This window comes from Anser cygnoides, chromosome 2, assembly GCF_040182565.1.
Source record: "Anser cygnoides isolate HZ-2024a breed goose chromosome 2, Taihu_goose_T2T_genome, whole genome shotgun sequence".
Taxonomy (NCBI): Eukaryota; Metazoa; Chordata; class Aves; order Anseriformes; family Anatidae; genus Anser; species Anser cygnoides.
The window spans coordinates 141,893,628-141,910,992 of record NC_089874.1 but is presented as its reverse complement, the minus strand read 5'-3'; the positions used below and the strand labels follow the sequence as shown (position 1 = coordinate 141,910,992).

The window sequence follows — 17,365 nt, the reverse complement described above, 5'->3', positions numbered from 1 at the left end:
AAAAAAAAAAAAAAAAGAAGCTGAGCTCTCTGTTCAAAAGCCTCCACTAAAACTTTGTCAGGCAGCCAGATACTGCAGCAAAATCTTCAGTAGGGCAGCAGCAAGGCAACCAACTTCCATTTAGCATATCATAAAAAGACTTTTAAAAGATGGTTAAAAAGTCAGCCAGTTCTTGTTAATTGTTATTTGTTTCCTCACCTTCCTTTAAAGCATTCTTTTAAAAATACCAAACGTGGTATGCAGGTTCAACCAAAGGGAACCAACAAATCACCATGCCCATAAATGCTGCGTATTTATACATAGAAGTAAATACGGGAGTGAAATGAAGATGGACCATACAAAAGGTGTTCTGCACTTCCTACCACTGCTTCCTTATTGCTCAGTATTTTTGTTCAAGGAAGAGTTTGACGTGGCTGCAGACCCTTCCCTTCCCAGTACCCCAGATCTGAACCACAAGCCCCAGGGTAACCTCTAGGCCACGGCCCCAGCAGACAACCATGTCATCCTAGAAAAAGGTCTCTGCTCCCCCAAAAGGGCCCAAATCTGCTCTCCTGGAAGACAAAGGGAACTGTTGTCACCCACTTCTGGTACACCTGAGGAAACATTAATGGAGTGACTTGTGTGCTGTTTCCCCTAGTCCCCGAACAGCAATGGAGGTATTATTTCACAATTCAACAAGTGCCGTAAAAGATCTCTTTCCTTCCAGCTCCTTTCAGAAGACAAGGGCACAAGGAGCTGGAGGCAACACCCTAGTTCCCTCCGTGGTCCTGAGGCGACAGAGACACCTCTGTCTGTATGCTTTGAACGCTCATTTCTTTCACACAAGACCCAGCTGGGATGCTGCCTTACAAAACTTCAGCAGAATGACTGCTAACGGGCGGCTTCTGGGTGTCGCACTCGGGCTGTCGTACCCCATCCTGCAGGGCTCCCAGGAGGAAGGTATGGCTCAGCTCGAGTGTGGGAGGAGAAAAAATCTGGATTCGAATCAAGTGCCCTCCAGGTGGAGTACGCAAGTGAGAAATCCGATGCTGGAGATAAGTCTTCCTGGATGCAGGATTTAGTCTCCCGAGGGAGACGGGGATATTTGGTTAGGTGAGCTCTGTTTCTCCTGTTCGATTTTTAAAGATCGCTCCCCTGTGCGGTTCCAAGGCCTGGTCTGTTTTTTTTTTTTTTTTTTTTTTTTAATTTCTTCCCGGGCCAGTAGAGCGCTTCATCACATAACGTCTCAGAGGCCCTGGCAAGAACTGCTCTGTGCCGCTTTTGTCTGACTCAGAAGAGAAAGGTCTTTGTGCCTGTGAGGTTAGTTTTAATCTTGAAATTGTGGTGAAAAGGGAAAACAACACTGAGCAGAAACAATGGAGCCAGTTTAAAGATCGTCGCTCAAAATGCTTAAGAAAGGAGAGTCTGTAATTAGGGCTTGAAAATCTTCATCTCTCTCGGATGAGGTAATTGCTGGAGAAAAAGCTGCCTTCAGTGACGTGACTCGGAGTCCACAGCTTTCAAACACCGCAGGGGGATCCTATGGGAATCCCCACACTGCATGCAACTGGTTATTTTATTAAAGCCTCCAACAAGACCAAGCATGTGTGTACGTGTACACGGGGGGGGGGGGCAAAGTCTTCAGCGCAGGGTGACAAGCTTACCAGTACAACCTGATTTATGCTTGATAGCCCAATACCAAATAACGTTATGAATCCTCTTAACTTTTATCAATACATTTGCAGTCCACGGTCCTAAAAGATCAGATATCTGATAACAACCCCCCAAAATAAATAAAGATAAGCCAATACACATTTTAATCACTGCTTCCTGCAGAAATACAAGTGACTCTCTTAAATTTCACTCCTGACAATTTTTTTTTACTCCAGCAACAATAAGTCATTGTTTTAAAATCTTCCTGTGCTATATTTCTGGTGGTCGTAGTGAAAGCTGTTTCCTTAGTGTTTCAGCAGCCAAGGAGGGAGCGATGTGGATGGTGCAAGATTAGAATAAAATGGCTGACACTGTCCGCCTGGATATGACTTTCTTGCTCCTAGATCAACGTGCTGTGTGGTTAGACCTGGTGGCTGCAAATGCAAGTGGCATCCCACTGCCAGCCCGGCAATGGGATGGACGGTGGGAGGAAGATCACCAATGGGAGGAAGAGATGGCACTGCCATGCATGCCCTGGCCACGTTAGTGCTTCTGTAAAGGCCCTTGTGAAAGTCCATCATGTTGGAGATCCCAAATGAATTGCCACATCTGATAGCATAATGACCACGTGCACACAATGGTCATCTGTTGTGACTGCAGGGGACAACATACTGCTGTGTTTTGAAATGGAATCACATAGCAGGGGATATCCCATTTGAGATATCCTTAGCCTTCCTTGAATGTTGGGCATTTTGTATTCAACATGACAACAGTATCAGGAGTTTGTTCTGTTGGACGGTGTTGACTGTTATTTCCAAGTCCCTGAAAGTCCCGTGTTACCCCCACTCATTTTACACTGACTAATTTCCCTTGCTGTTTGCTTTCTGGAGGCAAACTTGTTCTTATAATTACCTGCAGCTTTTCATTTCTCCTGCACTAGGTCCACGCAGCTAAAACACTCTGCTACTCTTTTGATGCCTTTATCTATAAGGCACTTCTTAAGGTGCTCTGATGTCCTGGTTTATAGGTTCACTACAGCAGTCACAGCCCTGAATGTAAAACCCCAAGTCTGAGGGTATTTGACCATTTAAAAGTAAAATTTAAACAAAACAAAACAAAACAAGCAAACAAAAAACCACACACATCAGTTCTCAAAAATAGGCTTATTTCCCCTTGCAAGGACAGTCTGTGTAACACTATAAAAAAATGGCACAAACACAAGGAAAGACAGTCTACCTTACAGAATATTGATTACTGGAGATGTTAAAAGTGTAGAAAGGAAGATGCTAATTTAGAGAATTGGAAAATGTACCTTGTGTTTGACACTGACTTAGCAAGTAGGAAAAATAGCTTTTAATTTTTCTCAGGCTGTGAACATTTTAAATGGGCAATCACTGAGAAGCCACTAGTAAGAAACTATGCTCTGAGAGCCCCACAGGTTTTCCTCAGAACCAGACCTACGTTTATTTGACAGCAACACAGATGTGACCGTCATCCTGACACCTTTAACACACCATCTTGGATTTTCTGGATGGCCAGAATCCCTGGTGCCAGAGAAGGACCACAGATTTGAGGAGACAGAGCTCTCTCACCTCTTCCGACCCTTCTTATTATTTGGTTAATGGGAGAGAAGTGGAACAGTGACAGAGGATGGATGGTACTTATAAAGTGACACCATCTGCATGGCTTTTCCTCACCTTTGCCTCCTCATTGACATCCCAAGTAAAGGACACAGCATTGAACGCGATTTCTTCGATATTCCCAATGGTGTTAAAACTCTCCTTGTAATCAGCTGTAAGAAACAACAAACAAAGAATCTCATGAAAAAGTTTTGAACTTTCTCTTTCACATTTTGTAGTACAACTGCAGAATTGCCCTTTGCTTTTTCAGTTGGGCTTTCTAATGCATCAGAACTACCTATTGTATTGTAGATGCCAAGTTTTTAGTAAGCTTAATTGCAAAGAGTTAATACACTGCAACTTGAGTTCATGTCTAATACATTCCTACCTAATGTTCTTGCAAAATACTGCTTGCTTTCAAAAAAGGAATCACTGTGACTGTACTGGAAAAGAGCTCATTAGCTTGGCCAAGGAATGGCCAAAATTGGAAAATTAACTAAAAGCCATTTAAACGTTTAAAAAGAATGTTTAAAGCTTGACATAAATAAATGACATTACAGTAAAGCTAAAGAAGCTCTCTAACAGGCTAGCAGTTATCATTGGAGGAAATAATCAGCAGGATACATGTCTTGCCCAATGGTTTCAACTTTCCCAAGAACTACTGCACTGGGGTTGGACCTCTATTTTAAAAAATAAAAATAATTAAAACACAGAGATCCCTTCTCCAAAGTGTATACGATACTAAAATAGAAAACAAAAAATGTAAACAATTTTTAAATTGTCTGAATACAAAATCAGCACCCTCTTCTCATATACTTCTCACGTACAGTTGATGTGGTATTACCAAATAATTAAAAATACAGAAGGAATCGCAAGAGGGAGGAAGTCTGAATTTCAAAGATGATGAAAGCATTAAAACAACAACAACAACAAAAACATTAAGAGGAGAAAACCACGTAAGGAAGACAATTTGCGGCTCTTTATAATCGAAAAGCAAGGCAGGCCCACTTTTGCACTGCCTTTGCCAGCCAGATTAACACTCTTTGTTCTCTTTGATGACAGATTAAGAGAAAGACCCTGTTTATAAGGAGGTAATATCTGCTTGATTAAAGGAACTTCCATATTCTTCAAGAAAATGCGCCAGCTTTCTCTGGGCCCTACACATTTCTGTTGAGGGCTGCATTTGGACTCAGTGCCAAAGGACTGAAGATACATAATGCTGCAATCTCTATCATTTCAACTTTTGCCCAAATCTGTGCTTCAGAAACATTGTGATTCTTAGCTTTGCATTCAGTTATCGTAGCTTTGTATTCAGTTATAGAAAGAGTATGTTTTTGTATTCTAAAAATGAGAGAATCGAATGGTTTTGATATGCACTTCCTTTGCCCTTCTAAAAATAAACTATTGGTCTCTAAAAATAATTTATAGGCAATAACTGCTTTAAAAGCACGTATAACAAAAACACTCTTGCAAGAAGAATGATTTAGCATGAGAGATGTGCAGCTAGTACACTTTCTCTCATCTGAAGTGCAGGGATGGTGGCATTTCACTGAGCAAGTGAAGCCATGTTCCTGGGATACCTGAGTGACTTGGGCTACGTTAGGAATCCACCGTTCTGACCGCAGGCACGGTACAAGACATTTGGTGATGCAGCAGCTGAACACGGTGTTTGAGAGGGCTGGCGGGCTTTTCATTCCCACCATGAACTCAGATCCCCTCTCTAACTGAAGTCATTGGCTTCACTATCTAAATTCAGTGTGGGAATGCAAAGGAGAGGAATTAGAAGACACATAAGTAGTTTAATATGCATGTGCACACATCCACCCACCCCTTAAATTTATGATTCACCAGAAAGTGCCTCCTGTAACTGACTGCTGCATATGGGCGTGCTGTGTAGGTGCACTTTGGAAAGACATGAACAAGATGTCTTGTAAAGACACGTGTTTTCTTCTCATAAAAGGCTGTCAGAACCTAGCATCCCACCAACCCTTCCATTCCCTTCCCCCAAGACATGCCCCCGCTTCCTTAATTGCCGTACACAAATCTCCTGGTTTGTGTGTGTGACGTGCTGCTGGAAAGCAGGATTCCATTCCATTCCCTTCGATTTACACATTATTAAAGAGAGATCCTTTGTAGATTAAACAAGCATTTACCTCCAAGGATATTTGAAAGTTGTTAGTAGGACTATTATTTTTCCTCTTCTGCTGCTGTGAGATACCAGAAATAGAAAATTGGGGTTCTTTGGTATGCAAGAAAACAGCTCTACAGGAAATATTTCCTAGTTTGTTGGGTAAGTTCCACATTAAATAATGGCAAACTTCAACATTAGGTGCTAATCATTTTCTTGCATTACGTACCATTGTAGTAGGCTTTTTATTGGGCAGATAAATAATACAAACTTTCCTAGAAAATACATGAGTAAAACTTTGGAGCACAGATAACTCCAATCTAAAGCTTCCATACGCACTCTTTATGTTCATGTTTGAAGCTGCTCCAGTATCTGTCAATTTATGGTACTGATTCTGAAAAATCGATATTTGATGTAATCCAATATTGTATTCTTAATTCGATTTTATTTAAAAATAAAAAACTAGTGACCCAATATCACAGCACAACAGTGTGGAAAAGTCAGCAACATTTCTCATTTCTGCTGGTAAAAACAATCAAAGTGCCTCCTTCACAAAAATCTATAGCTGCAAAAAGCCGAAATTCAATAGAACATCTTTCCTTCTTGCTTAATAAGAATCAAGTCTCCATGCACAAAGGACTTACGTACATTTAAGTATATGTTTACCCTATTGGTATCAGTGCATCTTCAGATCCAGTACCAAATCTAACCCATTCAACCACCATTCCAACCAGAAAGTGCATCAGCCGGTACGCAAAACAAATTACAGCAGTGACCCCTGCACGTTCAGAGTGAGGGATTATGGCACTGTGTTTCCTCTGATCTCCAGAATATAGCTACAGAAGGCAGACAGACAGACCTGTGTCACCGAGGAAGCAACACAAGCAGTGGGGTTATTCCTATCTGAGGACTGAATAGCTGGCACTCCAGAACTACCACACCTCAAATTCATTTGATCCTTTGTCTGCTAAGAACCAAGTCATGTCCTAGAATAAAAGCGTATCCATAAAAAATTAAAAAGGATCCACAGATGTTAAACATATGCTACAAACATTAACTTAAAATAATACTAATATTGTAAAGTTTGTGGAACAGGTTGTACATGCTCATGGCTATTCACAAATAGTTTTAAGGGAGCCTAACACATACTTAACCTTCTATATACTCTTGCTAGTGGGGGTGAGATCCCAAAGAACTACCAGAAGATATTGCCAGACCACCCCCTGAAGATGGTACAGGTCTGATACACACCCCCGCACTTAGCAAGCCTCTCCCGCTGCCTGCTTAAATGGTTCCCCTGGGAGTATCCTGGCATTTGCTATCTCACCCATGGACACCCAATTCTCCCTGCTAACTGCAGGGGGTGTGGACATTCAGTCCTTCACAGGAGCTCTTCAAGCATCTTGGGCTGAATTCTTTACCTAAAGGGAAATAATGTTCATAGAATCACACAGTGATTTAGGTTGGGAGGGTCCCTGCTCAGGGCATAGCCAAATTCCAATGTGGATGAAGTTGCTCTGTTAGATCATCCTATGAGAAAACTGGAAGATTTTGCTAAACGCAGCTTGATGCTTATATGGGAAATGCAGTTGGAGCCATTCTGTCCTAATAAACCCAATATCCACAATCCAAATGAAAGGCAATGTGCTTCAAAAAAAAAAAAGTACTTGGTAAGAGCTAAGGCCATATTTCAGCTGTTCTCAAAACACTACCATTGAGCAACATCCAGGCCTTTCATCTAAAAATTCTGTGCTCTTACAACTCTTAAGTCTGACTGGGAGTGCTCTATCAGAAACTCTTACTACTCTGTACTGTGTTCATGTGTGCAGTCCAAATAAAGAATACAAGCCACAGTGCCTCAAAAGTGAGCACAGACTTGCTCCATCTCAAATTAATGGAAACAAAAAAGACAATCATGTTAACAAAGGTGAATACGCAGCTCGTGCACAGCATTTGTTTTGCAGAGCACTGCTTTACAGCACACGTTTTAAGCCGAGCTGTTGGGTAAGGGACTGACGTGTGCTGTACACCATGGGTGAGACTCTGATGCAAGGAGAGTCGGAGGGTGTTGGCACAGCAACAGAAGGAGCTCCACAGCACACACCTTTGGAGGCATGAGTACTGCAAGCTTGCAGGGACTAGAACAAAAACAGGCAGCCTTCAAAAACAGCTGTGACATGACATACTTGCTCTTTTAATGTGTCATGATAGGAGTCATTTGGGCTGGGTTTTACTGCCTTAACTACCCCGTAGAACAAACATAAATAAATAAATAAATAAATAAATAAATAAATAAACAGAAGTTGGGGAACAGACAGAACCATGATGGTAAAACAAGAGGTAGTGAGGAGATGCAGGAAGAGCTGACCCATGGCTTTGACCTAACACGCTGGATTTATGCCAACTTCAGTGCAGACTACAGCATTCAAAAGCCAAAAGGCACAGTATGAGTAGGGCCACTTTGGGATTGCTTCCCAGTGCTATCGTTCAGTCACCCCTAAATTCTTGCAGTGCTCTCCTTGGTGCTATCTCCGAGTCACCCTGATCCCACCACCACCACCCCCACCCCCCTCATCTACATTCAATGGTTTGGTTCCCTCAGGCGGTGAAAACAAGATAGACTGTCTGCTTTGGTCTAGCCGTCTCCTTTGACTGGGATCGGCTGCAGATGGCTGCTGTGTAAACTGCACGTGGGAGGGGAGAAGTGCTTGATGTCTAGACACTCCCACAGATTTCGACTGCAGGCTCCTTGGCAGCAGGTACGTGTTCTCTCCCTCTGCTCAAATCTCCCAAGCATGCGGATAGGGCAGTTGTGACTGAAATGGGCTTGTAAATACCTTAGATGGGATGACAGCAAACAGGTCTCTCAGGATAGCACACCAGAGCTCAGGGTTTCTCCCTTGCTTCTCTCCGAAACCGACAAGACTCAAAAAATGGGAGGTGAAGGAGTCCCGGGAGCTCATTTGCTGTCACCATCGTGATGGCATCTTAACTCTAAGGCTGGGCTTACACAATACTGGGGCTCTTGCAGGAACACAGCCCCAAAACACTCACATCTTCCTGGTCTGGAAGGCCTCTCTGACTAGCTAACGTAACTGTTACATGAGCTCTGACTGGGTCAAAGAACAGATCCACCTTTGAGAAGCAAAAGGAAACAGACAGTCCTGAGGAGGCACAGACATAGATTTCCCAGCAGCAGAAGAGGGAACGCTAACAAATACATGCGCACGTGGAAAATTTTCTCTGTGACTACTGAGGACCATTCCTTCTGCATGGTCTCCTTCCTGCTTCATAGACCGTATATGCAACGCATGCATGGAAGCCATGCAGACATTGCCAATGCATCCCACTGCATCCTTGTGCAAGGTACCAGAACTTTCCACTCTGCAATAGTCTCCAAAACATCTTCTCATACTCACCAATGTCAAGGACCCTCTGCTTTGCTGTGTGTTGCCGAGAGTGCCAGTATTTCCAGTATTTCAGCTGCTCATCTCTGTTTTTATCCTCACTAAAAACAACCATGACCACGCTCTAAGAAAATCAACAGCAGAAGGTGCATTAGTTAGTAGGTAATTAATAGGCAAAAACACAAAAGTTAAACTCTCCCATATGCCTCTAATGCTGATCCAATCACTGCCCTCCCACAGCACTTGGATTGTAAAAGATTGGTTTTTATTCCAACCCAATACTGCAATGCACTGGAAATTTCACGGGAGAAATGCAGTTTTAAAATAATAGTCATGTTGTTATGAAGCTCAGGCTTCGTAGGTAAAGGTAGGACATTTTCAAAGAGCAGTTCAGTTGTGCATGGGTTACTGGTGACAATGCTGTGGAGGAACAAGAACTTCAGAGGGAAGTCTCATTGGGCATCTTCGTGCTTTAGGGAGTTAAGAGGAGAAGCCAATTTGTGTGGGTAACATAAATAAAAATGTGTCCTGACAAAAAACGTAGTCGGTAAGTTGCTGCAACTGCCAAAAACTCACACATTTTTATTCCATAAAATATAAGTATTTGAGCACAATTAATGAGTGGTGGCAAAGTTTCTGCTTTTCTTTATCTTCTTCCATGAATATATAGCTTTAGCATGTAGTCCAAATACCCTTCTTAGGAACGGGGCTCTTGCATGCAGGCATTCAATGATAAATTCAGTACGAATATTTACTGAGTTTCACTGAGCTTTTCAGTTCAAGTTCTGGATTCCCCTCATTTAAACTGTGTGTTTCAAAGGAAACAGATTGAAATTTTATGCAAAACTTCACATGAGTAATGGAGGCTTTTTCACAGAAGTCCCCTGCTGTAGTCAAGCAAATAAAAAAAAAATACAAAACAATGAAAGAATGCTTGTGCTAGGTAACCTGCAAAGAAAAGAAATCATGGAGAATTAAAAAATTCACTTTTGAACATCTTTTTTGTTTCCATTCTTCCTTTAGCCCTGAGTCACCAAGCTCATAAAAAATACTAACAATCTCTTTCATAAGCAAGGAACTAGATCACAAGTGATTCAAGACCTATGTCCCTAAGCATAATCACCACTGTAACCCTTCACGTGCTCTGTGACCTTCTCTTTTGCCTACCAAATGGCATCATTGCATCTTCAATGTCCAACTACTGTGTGGGCAAAAGGTAGTACACGTCCTGGGGGAGCTGTGAGCTACGCACGTGCATACTGGCTGGCCAGCAGGTGTGTGCTAGCTGCTCAGCTCATACACTCAGCAGGACTGGCAGCTCAGATTGTAGCTTTTCCATCAAGGGCAGCATTCATTTGGGACTTTTTCCTCCAGGAAGTGTTTACATGGAACTTGTAGAGGTGTAATACCTTCAAAACCTCTTGCCCCTCTGTCAGGTCTGAATGAAATTGGCAGTAAATTCATCACTTGCTTGGGTGGGCGCCTGGCAAACACAACGCAATCGTGAAAAGTTGTGTGGGATTTCATGATTTTCTTTAAACCACACATCCACTAGAAGAAATGGTCTCATTTCTGCTTTAAAATTTCCATCTCTTCAGCTGCCACGGCTTCAAAACTCATGTGGCTATGCAGTGAATCAGACTTATGAGGACTGGTTTTCAGCCAGATCAGTGAGCTCCCGATTCCTTTTCAGCTGTACAAGTACTAGAGCTGGCACTACAAAGGGTGGTTGTCAGGTGCAGAGACTTTTCACCAGCAGGGAGGTCTTACATCAGCTTCAGCCAACAGTGAAACTCCGTCATCAACCTCATGTTCTTCGGAAACCAGGGCATAAATTAACCCCTGTTCAGGTTTACAAATCATTGCCTCTCTTTAGGAAGAGCATCTCTAAAGTTCACCTACGACAGAAGTGTATAGGCTGTCATCTGCTTCACTGCTGACATTGATTTTCATTGGTTTGTGCAACTAGATTCACAACGTTTTGAAGGTACTTCATTTATTTGGATGGAAACACTTTTGCAACCTCATACATATGCAGCCCTTTCAGCTTCAGGGTGAACTTGGCAGGGCAGCGACTCTGAGGCTCATTGTCCATTCCAAGGTTACGGGATTAGGATTTGCTTACTCCAAAACACTACCAGGGAAATCAGGAGGCCTGCTCGCCAGGCAGATGTTGCTGAGCACCCAGCTCCAGTTCTACTTTCAGAATCTAAGAAGCAAATCATCCATTTTGGTATACTAGGTGAATATCGAGTGAAATCTCACATTTACACAGTGTAACTGTTTTAAAATCAATGTCACAAAGGATGGTGTTCAGTTCTTCATATTTTATCTGAAATGCTCTGGAGAGCACCTGCTGAAGTGCACAAGATGGACTTACATAGATGTAGCAGTTTTCCTATTTTATTTTTTTTTAATCAGGGCAATGATAAGTTCACCAATATCGAGAGCAGTATCTGTGCAATTCTTATTCTGTCAAATCATAAACTAAGGCAGATACATATGTAATCGATTAACTTATAACTCATTGATTAACCCCAACATACTTGAAACCACCAGCAATATCATTCTCCCACCTTTATACCAGGCATAAGAGTAAGCTTTTTATGTCCTCTCCCACAAGAAAAAAAATAAAAATAAAAAAACAACCAACCACAACTACATTTATCTGAAGCGCTCCATTCCCATCTAGGAAAGAAGTTGGACTATACCCTGACTTTGCTGATCGGATGCCGGAAACATTTGTTGTCACCCGTCTCGCTCAGGGTAATGGCGTAGAACTGTCCTTTGTTTAAATAGGTCATGGGCCCCTCCCCTTGCTTTTGACGCAGGGATTTGGTAGCTTCTAGCGTATACTGAAAAGTGCTGTTGAAAAGACAGGGAAAGAAACACCAAGAAAATCCACATCACTTTCTCCTTTTCTCTTTGTTTCCATGCATTGCATGTTTCACACGGTACATACACATGGCATAAGGCACAGGAAGCAAATAATAAAATAAATAAAATTCCAGGAAAAGGACACACAGGTACTGAAAATGCAATTTTCTTTTTTCAAGTTCATCAGATCTGGCGATTGAGCATAACACTATCTGTACTGTGAGTCTCTTGGATCAAAGGCCACAGCTTTACTTTCTCTGAAAAGAACCACCAAAAGAACAAGGCTACATACCCCCCACAGTGAGCATCAAGTGCTAGGAAGGAACACAGCATAATTTATAGTATTACAAGGAAATCATCTACCTCCACAGACATTTAAACTTAGTAGTGCCACAGAAAAATGAACTCGGGAAGAACAGAACAAAACTTGCTGCAAAAGATGCACACGGAGCACAGAAAGTCCAGCTGCTACTCTCAGCACAGGGCAGAGAAGCAACACAAACAGGAGGGACGGGAAGTTCATTTCCTTGCAGACAACATGCAATCAAGGGTTTTACAAGTCTTCTCAAAATTATTCGGAAGAAAACAATTAGATTTAGTTGGGTTCTGCAATTACGCAACCTCCCTTGGAAAAGGATAAGAATTCGAGAAAAGGGGAGGGCTTGCCCTTGTGCTGGAAGTGAGGTTTTAGAAAAGACCCTCCTTCACAGGAGATCTTTTTGCTTTTAGGAGCTGGTCGCAAGCTGTGGAAAGTTTAAAGCCCGATTAACAAGTGAACTGTTAGCTGAACACAATTCCCACAGAGCCTCTTCCAGCCGCCTCCTCCAACGATGAGCTTGAATGATAATCCAATAAAAACCATGCCCGCAGCTCCTCACATTCTCTTAAATGGAAAATAATGTTAACCTTGCAGAATAAATCTTGTCTTCAAACTGCATTTGGCCACATCAGGAACGTGGCCAATTCTTTTTTAATGCAACAAGGCACTTGCAGGATGTCCCCACAAACTGAGGACATGGGAGAAGCATTTTCACACAGGTCCTAATTCAGCACAGTATTTAAACGGTGCTGGAGTTGAACCAAAAAGATGAATATGTTGGTCTAAAATAAGTGCAAACTTAACTTTCCAGTTCAAAAAAATACTTTGGATCATCATAACACTGCCATAGCAATATGGAAAAAAGGGAAAGATAAGACATTTTTAACTGTCCAGTGGGGGGGGGGAAAGCACTAAAATGCATGAATAATAATAATATTTTTTAAATATCCACTAGAAGAGAGGGTGGAACTGCCCTGGAAAATGCCTGGAAATTCCCTGGAAAATGGTGGAAAATGCCCTGGTCCACTCTTTCTGTCCAAAGGAAGAAGTTTCAGACAGTTTATCATTAACCTAAAATGAAGGCAATTTCTAAGAGCTTCTAAAAGCTTAATCTAATTTATAAATGGAAATGTTGTGTGCTTTTCAGAAAGACTTCACAGAACGTAAAGCCCAGACATGCACCCGGCCAGTTTTGCTGTCTCTGTGCGGTACCACTTGGGAAGTTTCTTCTTGTTCCCAGCTGGCAATTGGAGTACACACTGTAGCAGGAGGACTGCTATTACCCTTAAAACTTAGTTCAGTCACTCAGATGATTATAATGCTATTCTGAATCTCACCGTGGGTACTAAAGCCCCGTGTAGTTAAGGGATCTTATATCAGCTCTTCAATTACTTTCACATTCACCACTTGTTCTTTTTCAATCCAAACCTTTCATTTCTGTGCACTTACCACTTCCACACTACTCCCAGGAAAGACATATTTTGCTTTCCTTAGTGTAGATTTGGAGGTTACCTTCTAAAGTGGACCTGGGTCACAGCACAAAAGACTCAATGTCTGAGAACTGTTTAATAAGGCCAGTGCTTCAAAATCCAATTTTTTAAATATCCAGTGTAAGTGAGCGCTCTTTGTTAAAGACCTGCTTCATATGTACTGCCTGTATAACAACTCAGTTGTGAACTCAATGAAGTTAATGATTGTTTTAATATTGCTCAGAAAAAAAAGACCAGGCTGTAAGAAACCTCCACTACAGAAGCAGTCATATGCCTACTCCAGGAAAAAAAAATGCAGGCATGTTCCTGTTTCTACAATGAGAGTCATCTCCTGGATATAAACAACTATTCACAAGATTAAAACTAAGCATCAGCTTATAAATTTTACTGATAGCAATCTTCGGTAGTTAAATGACTATGCTTTGTTTGCCCATTCTGTGCATGCATTTTTCCGTGCTTAGCAGAGAGGATAGTGTTTCTTTCAAATTTCAGTTTTTAAATTATTTTCAAAAATCCTCAAAATCCTCATTTTTTTGCATGATTTGTAATGAATGTTTTACTTATATTGTTTTGTAGGTAAACATAAAGTATGACAAAAAGTAGTATAAAAAGACAGAGGGTTTCCCAGAAAGCCTACAAGGAGTATCTAGGAAAACCAGAAGGAAAAAAATAAAGACAGAAATTTCATAAGGTGAGTGGAGCCAGTTCAGCCATCCTGAACATCTGGGCTGTGCATCCTGCTGTCCTGAGAGATGGGAAAGATCTTCCATGACCCAGCTGTCAAAGCTCTGCCCTGTTACCTGGGGGGGCTTCTTTTAACAGTTTTAATCTCACATAACTCCAGGGGGTCAAGAGGAGTTACAACCCAAAGCAGTGCTGAAGAAACACAACAGATGAAGATACAAACCGATCAGATTTGAAAGCTAACACACAGAGGAGGATAAGGGGAGAGCGATGCTGGTCAGTGTCAAGTGAGGCCTGCAGGTGCCCTGGGGTGACAAGAGGGAGGGTGGGAAGCGGGCACAGGAGCCTCTCCTAGATCCATTCTTATGTGATGCCAGCCAAAACATTTCAAAGTTTATGCCATACCTTGTTTGTTCGTAAATATATTCCTCAGCCCCCACTGACACACTGCGATACTTCTGAAAAATAAAAACAATAATTATGTGTAGTTTGATGCAAACAAAATTAAAATACCAATAAGAGCAAAATTGTGTTTAGTTAAGGACGCTTCAGAAGAAACCATCAGCCATTTAAAACTGAAATCCCTAAAAACCGAGGAGGAGTGTCTATGGTCTATACACTGGAATTGATAGAGATAGTTCATTTATACCAAGCTTTTAGTTTTTCATAACCTAAGTGCTACAGAAACGTAGCTGAAAAACACCTCATGCCTTATTGTTCTCCCTGCCTGCACATTAACCTATTCTAAAGCAAGCCTGTGAATGCACACCCCACCTCAAAGACAAGCGGACTTTTAAAAGAAATCCCAGTTTTCCTACAGACTTCACAGTGGTTTGGTTTTGTTTTGCTTTTTTTTATTTAAAATTATGTGTGTGGACAGAGGTCCTTACAGCCTACAGTGAAATGTTGATAAAACTTACTATATGCCTACTTTGAATAGGTGTGGTGATGCTGGCTAAGGCTTTGATCAAGGGTCTGAAGCACCTCTTCTCTGAGGAGAGCTGGGACTGCTCAGCCTGGAGGAGAGGAGGCCCAGGGGATCTCATCACTGTCTGTAAATCCCTGAGGGGAGGGTGCAGGGAGGACGGAGCCAGGCTGTGTGCAGTGGTGCCCAGTGCCAGGACAGGAGGCCCTGGGCACAAACTGGCCCCCAGGAGGCTCCCCCTGAGCACCAGGAGCCCTTCTGTGCTGTGCGGGTGACGGAGCCCTGGCACAGGCTGCCCAGAGGCTGTGGGGTCTCCTCCTTGGAGCCCTTCAGAAGCCGCCTGGACGTGGTGCTGGGCACCCTGCTCTGGGTGTCCCTGCTTGGGCACGGGTGGCACCGGGTGGCTCCAGAGGGCCCTGCAGGCCTCGGGCACCCAGGGAGTCTATGAAAGTATTTCACTTTCAATATACCATTCTGTCTGAGTCAAATGCACACTTTACTATATGCACACTTTACTAGATGAAATAAGACCTAGAGTCACTCTTCACAAAGTGAAAACACACCTATCAAAGCTATCAAAAATTATATCAAGAGGTGAAATTCTCAAAAATGAAGTCATTTTGCAAGGATTTTTACTCTGCCTGCCTGAGCATACAAGCCCATTTGTACTCTATTACGTAAGCCTTGCATTTTCTTCTTTGCTTGTCTTTTGCCTGAAACACGTTTTTTAGTGATTCTCATTCACTAATGGCTCATTACATTTAATCTCCAGGGCTTCTTTTGTGATCACCACTCATCAATAAAAAGCTGTTTCATTTCCACAAGCATCAAGTCAGGTCATTTTTAAACAGTTTTTAATTTTACCTTATGAGCAACTGTGCCACAATAAATACCCAGTAAGACACTAGTGAGGTGCAAAGGTAATGTGTCCCAGTTAGGAGTATTTCCTGAAGATCAAAAGTCAAGGATTAATGCGCATCAGAACAGGTAAGCTAAGTACTGCAAGAGATCTATGGGGTCTCGTGGGAGGTATTCCTGTCCACGGCGGGGAGGTTGGAATTAGATTATCTTTACGGTCCCTTCCAACCCAAACCATTCTGTGATTCTATGGTTACAGTGAAGATGGTCCCATGTTAGCATGCAGGTCCCACTTTACATGATGGCCAGAGGCTACTGCTTTCAAAAACATTCCATTTACTTACCTATCCTTGAAAATTGTGTCCTATATTATAAAGGACTCATAAATTAATCACAGCATAATAAAAAAACAAAAGAGATTAGAAAGGTATGTTTACATTCCTAAAATTGTATCAAAAGAACACAACACAGATCGACTGAGGCATCCACTACCACAGGGATCTATAAAAACTCGGCGCTCCTTCAGTATAACAGAACTGAGTCACTCAATAAACATCTTAAAACTATTTCTAAATACTGCAGTATTTAGAAATTTATATTTATATTTAAATACTACAGTATTTAGAAATACTAAATTTCTAAATTTGCTGTAGCCAAACCCAGGGATTGTAACTAAATGAACAGGAAAACTAGTAAGAACTATATTCTTACTTTAAATAACAATTTGACATAAGTTTCTCTCTTGGTATGTCTGGACACTTTATGCTCTCCCCATGCCTGCTTCATACCACTGCCCCTTCCAACAGCACATGGCTGGAGAAGCCAACACACTATGGCTAGGCGAGAGCACATCCCAGGATTTAGGTGGTTGAGAACAAGTGAAGGGACAGGCTAAGTGTTTCTGCAGCGAGGTGGGAAAACTTCTTGCTCCCCTGGGTCATACACATGAGAACATTTTGGGCTGGGAGGCTGCTAACAGCAGTGCTCAGCTCACCTACATTTCAAGCAGCTACAGATGAGGACCTAGTTAAAGCTCAGTCTGCCTGTAACAGAGGTGAGGTGAAGACAGAGAGGAGAGAATGCCACCTGAAAATTCACTCAACACGCTTTTGCAATTAAGTTTGAACTGCCTTTTTCTCCACAGGCTGCAGAGAAAGCCTAGATGGCAAGTATCGTACTGCTTTAAAAGATAATCAACAATTTAAAAAACACTTGACAAAATATTACTGATACCACAACACAGAGTTTGGGATGCAAGGAAAGACAATAGATGTAAGTTCCCTTTTTACCCACCAGGTTACAAACTTTGCACTTTAGACAGCACTTTGAGCAGCACAGACTGTCTGTGCAGGTAACTTCCAGCAGCAGGTCCCCTAACGAACCAGCACGGTGGAACCGCTCAGCTGCAGCTCCCCAGGGAAAGCCA

The 17,365-nt window shown here is 42.1% G+C and overlaps 1 protein-coding gene across 1 annotated transcript in view; it reads right to left on the bottom strand.

Moving 5' to 3' along the window:
* GRHL2 (grainyhead like transcription factor 2) overlaps window positions 1–17,365 on the bottom strand; it is a 65,163-nt gene that overhangs the window by 29,503 nt on the left and 18,295 nt on the right. The window contains exons 5-8 of the mRNA XM_066990628.1: window positions 14,562–14,614; window positions 11,498–11,651; window positions 8,799–8,910; window positions 3,330–3,424 (exon numbers count right to left, since the gene is read on the bottom strand). Coding sequence (XP_066846729.1) covers window positions 3,330–3,424; window positions 8,799–8,910; window positions 11,498–11,651; window positions 14,562–14,614 — 414 coding nt within the window. The remainder of the gene's footprint in view (window positions 1–3,329; window positions 3,425–8,798; window positions 8,911–11,497; window positions 11,652–14,561; window positions 14,615–17,365) is intronic.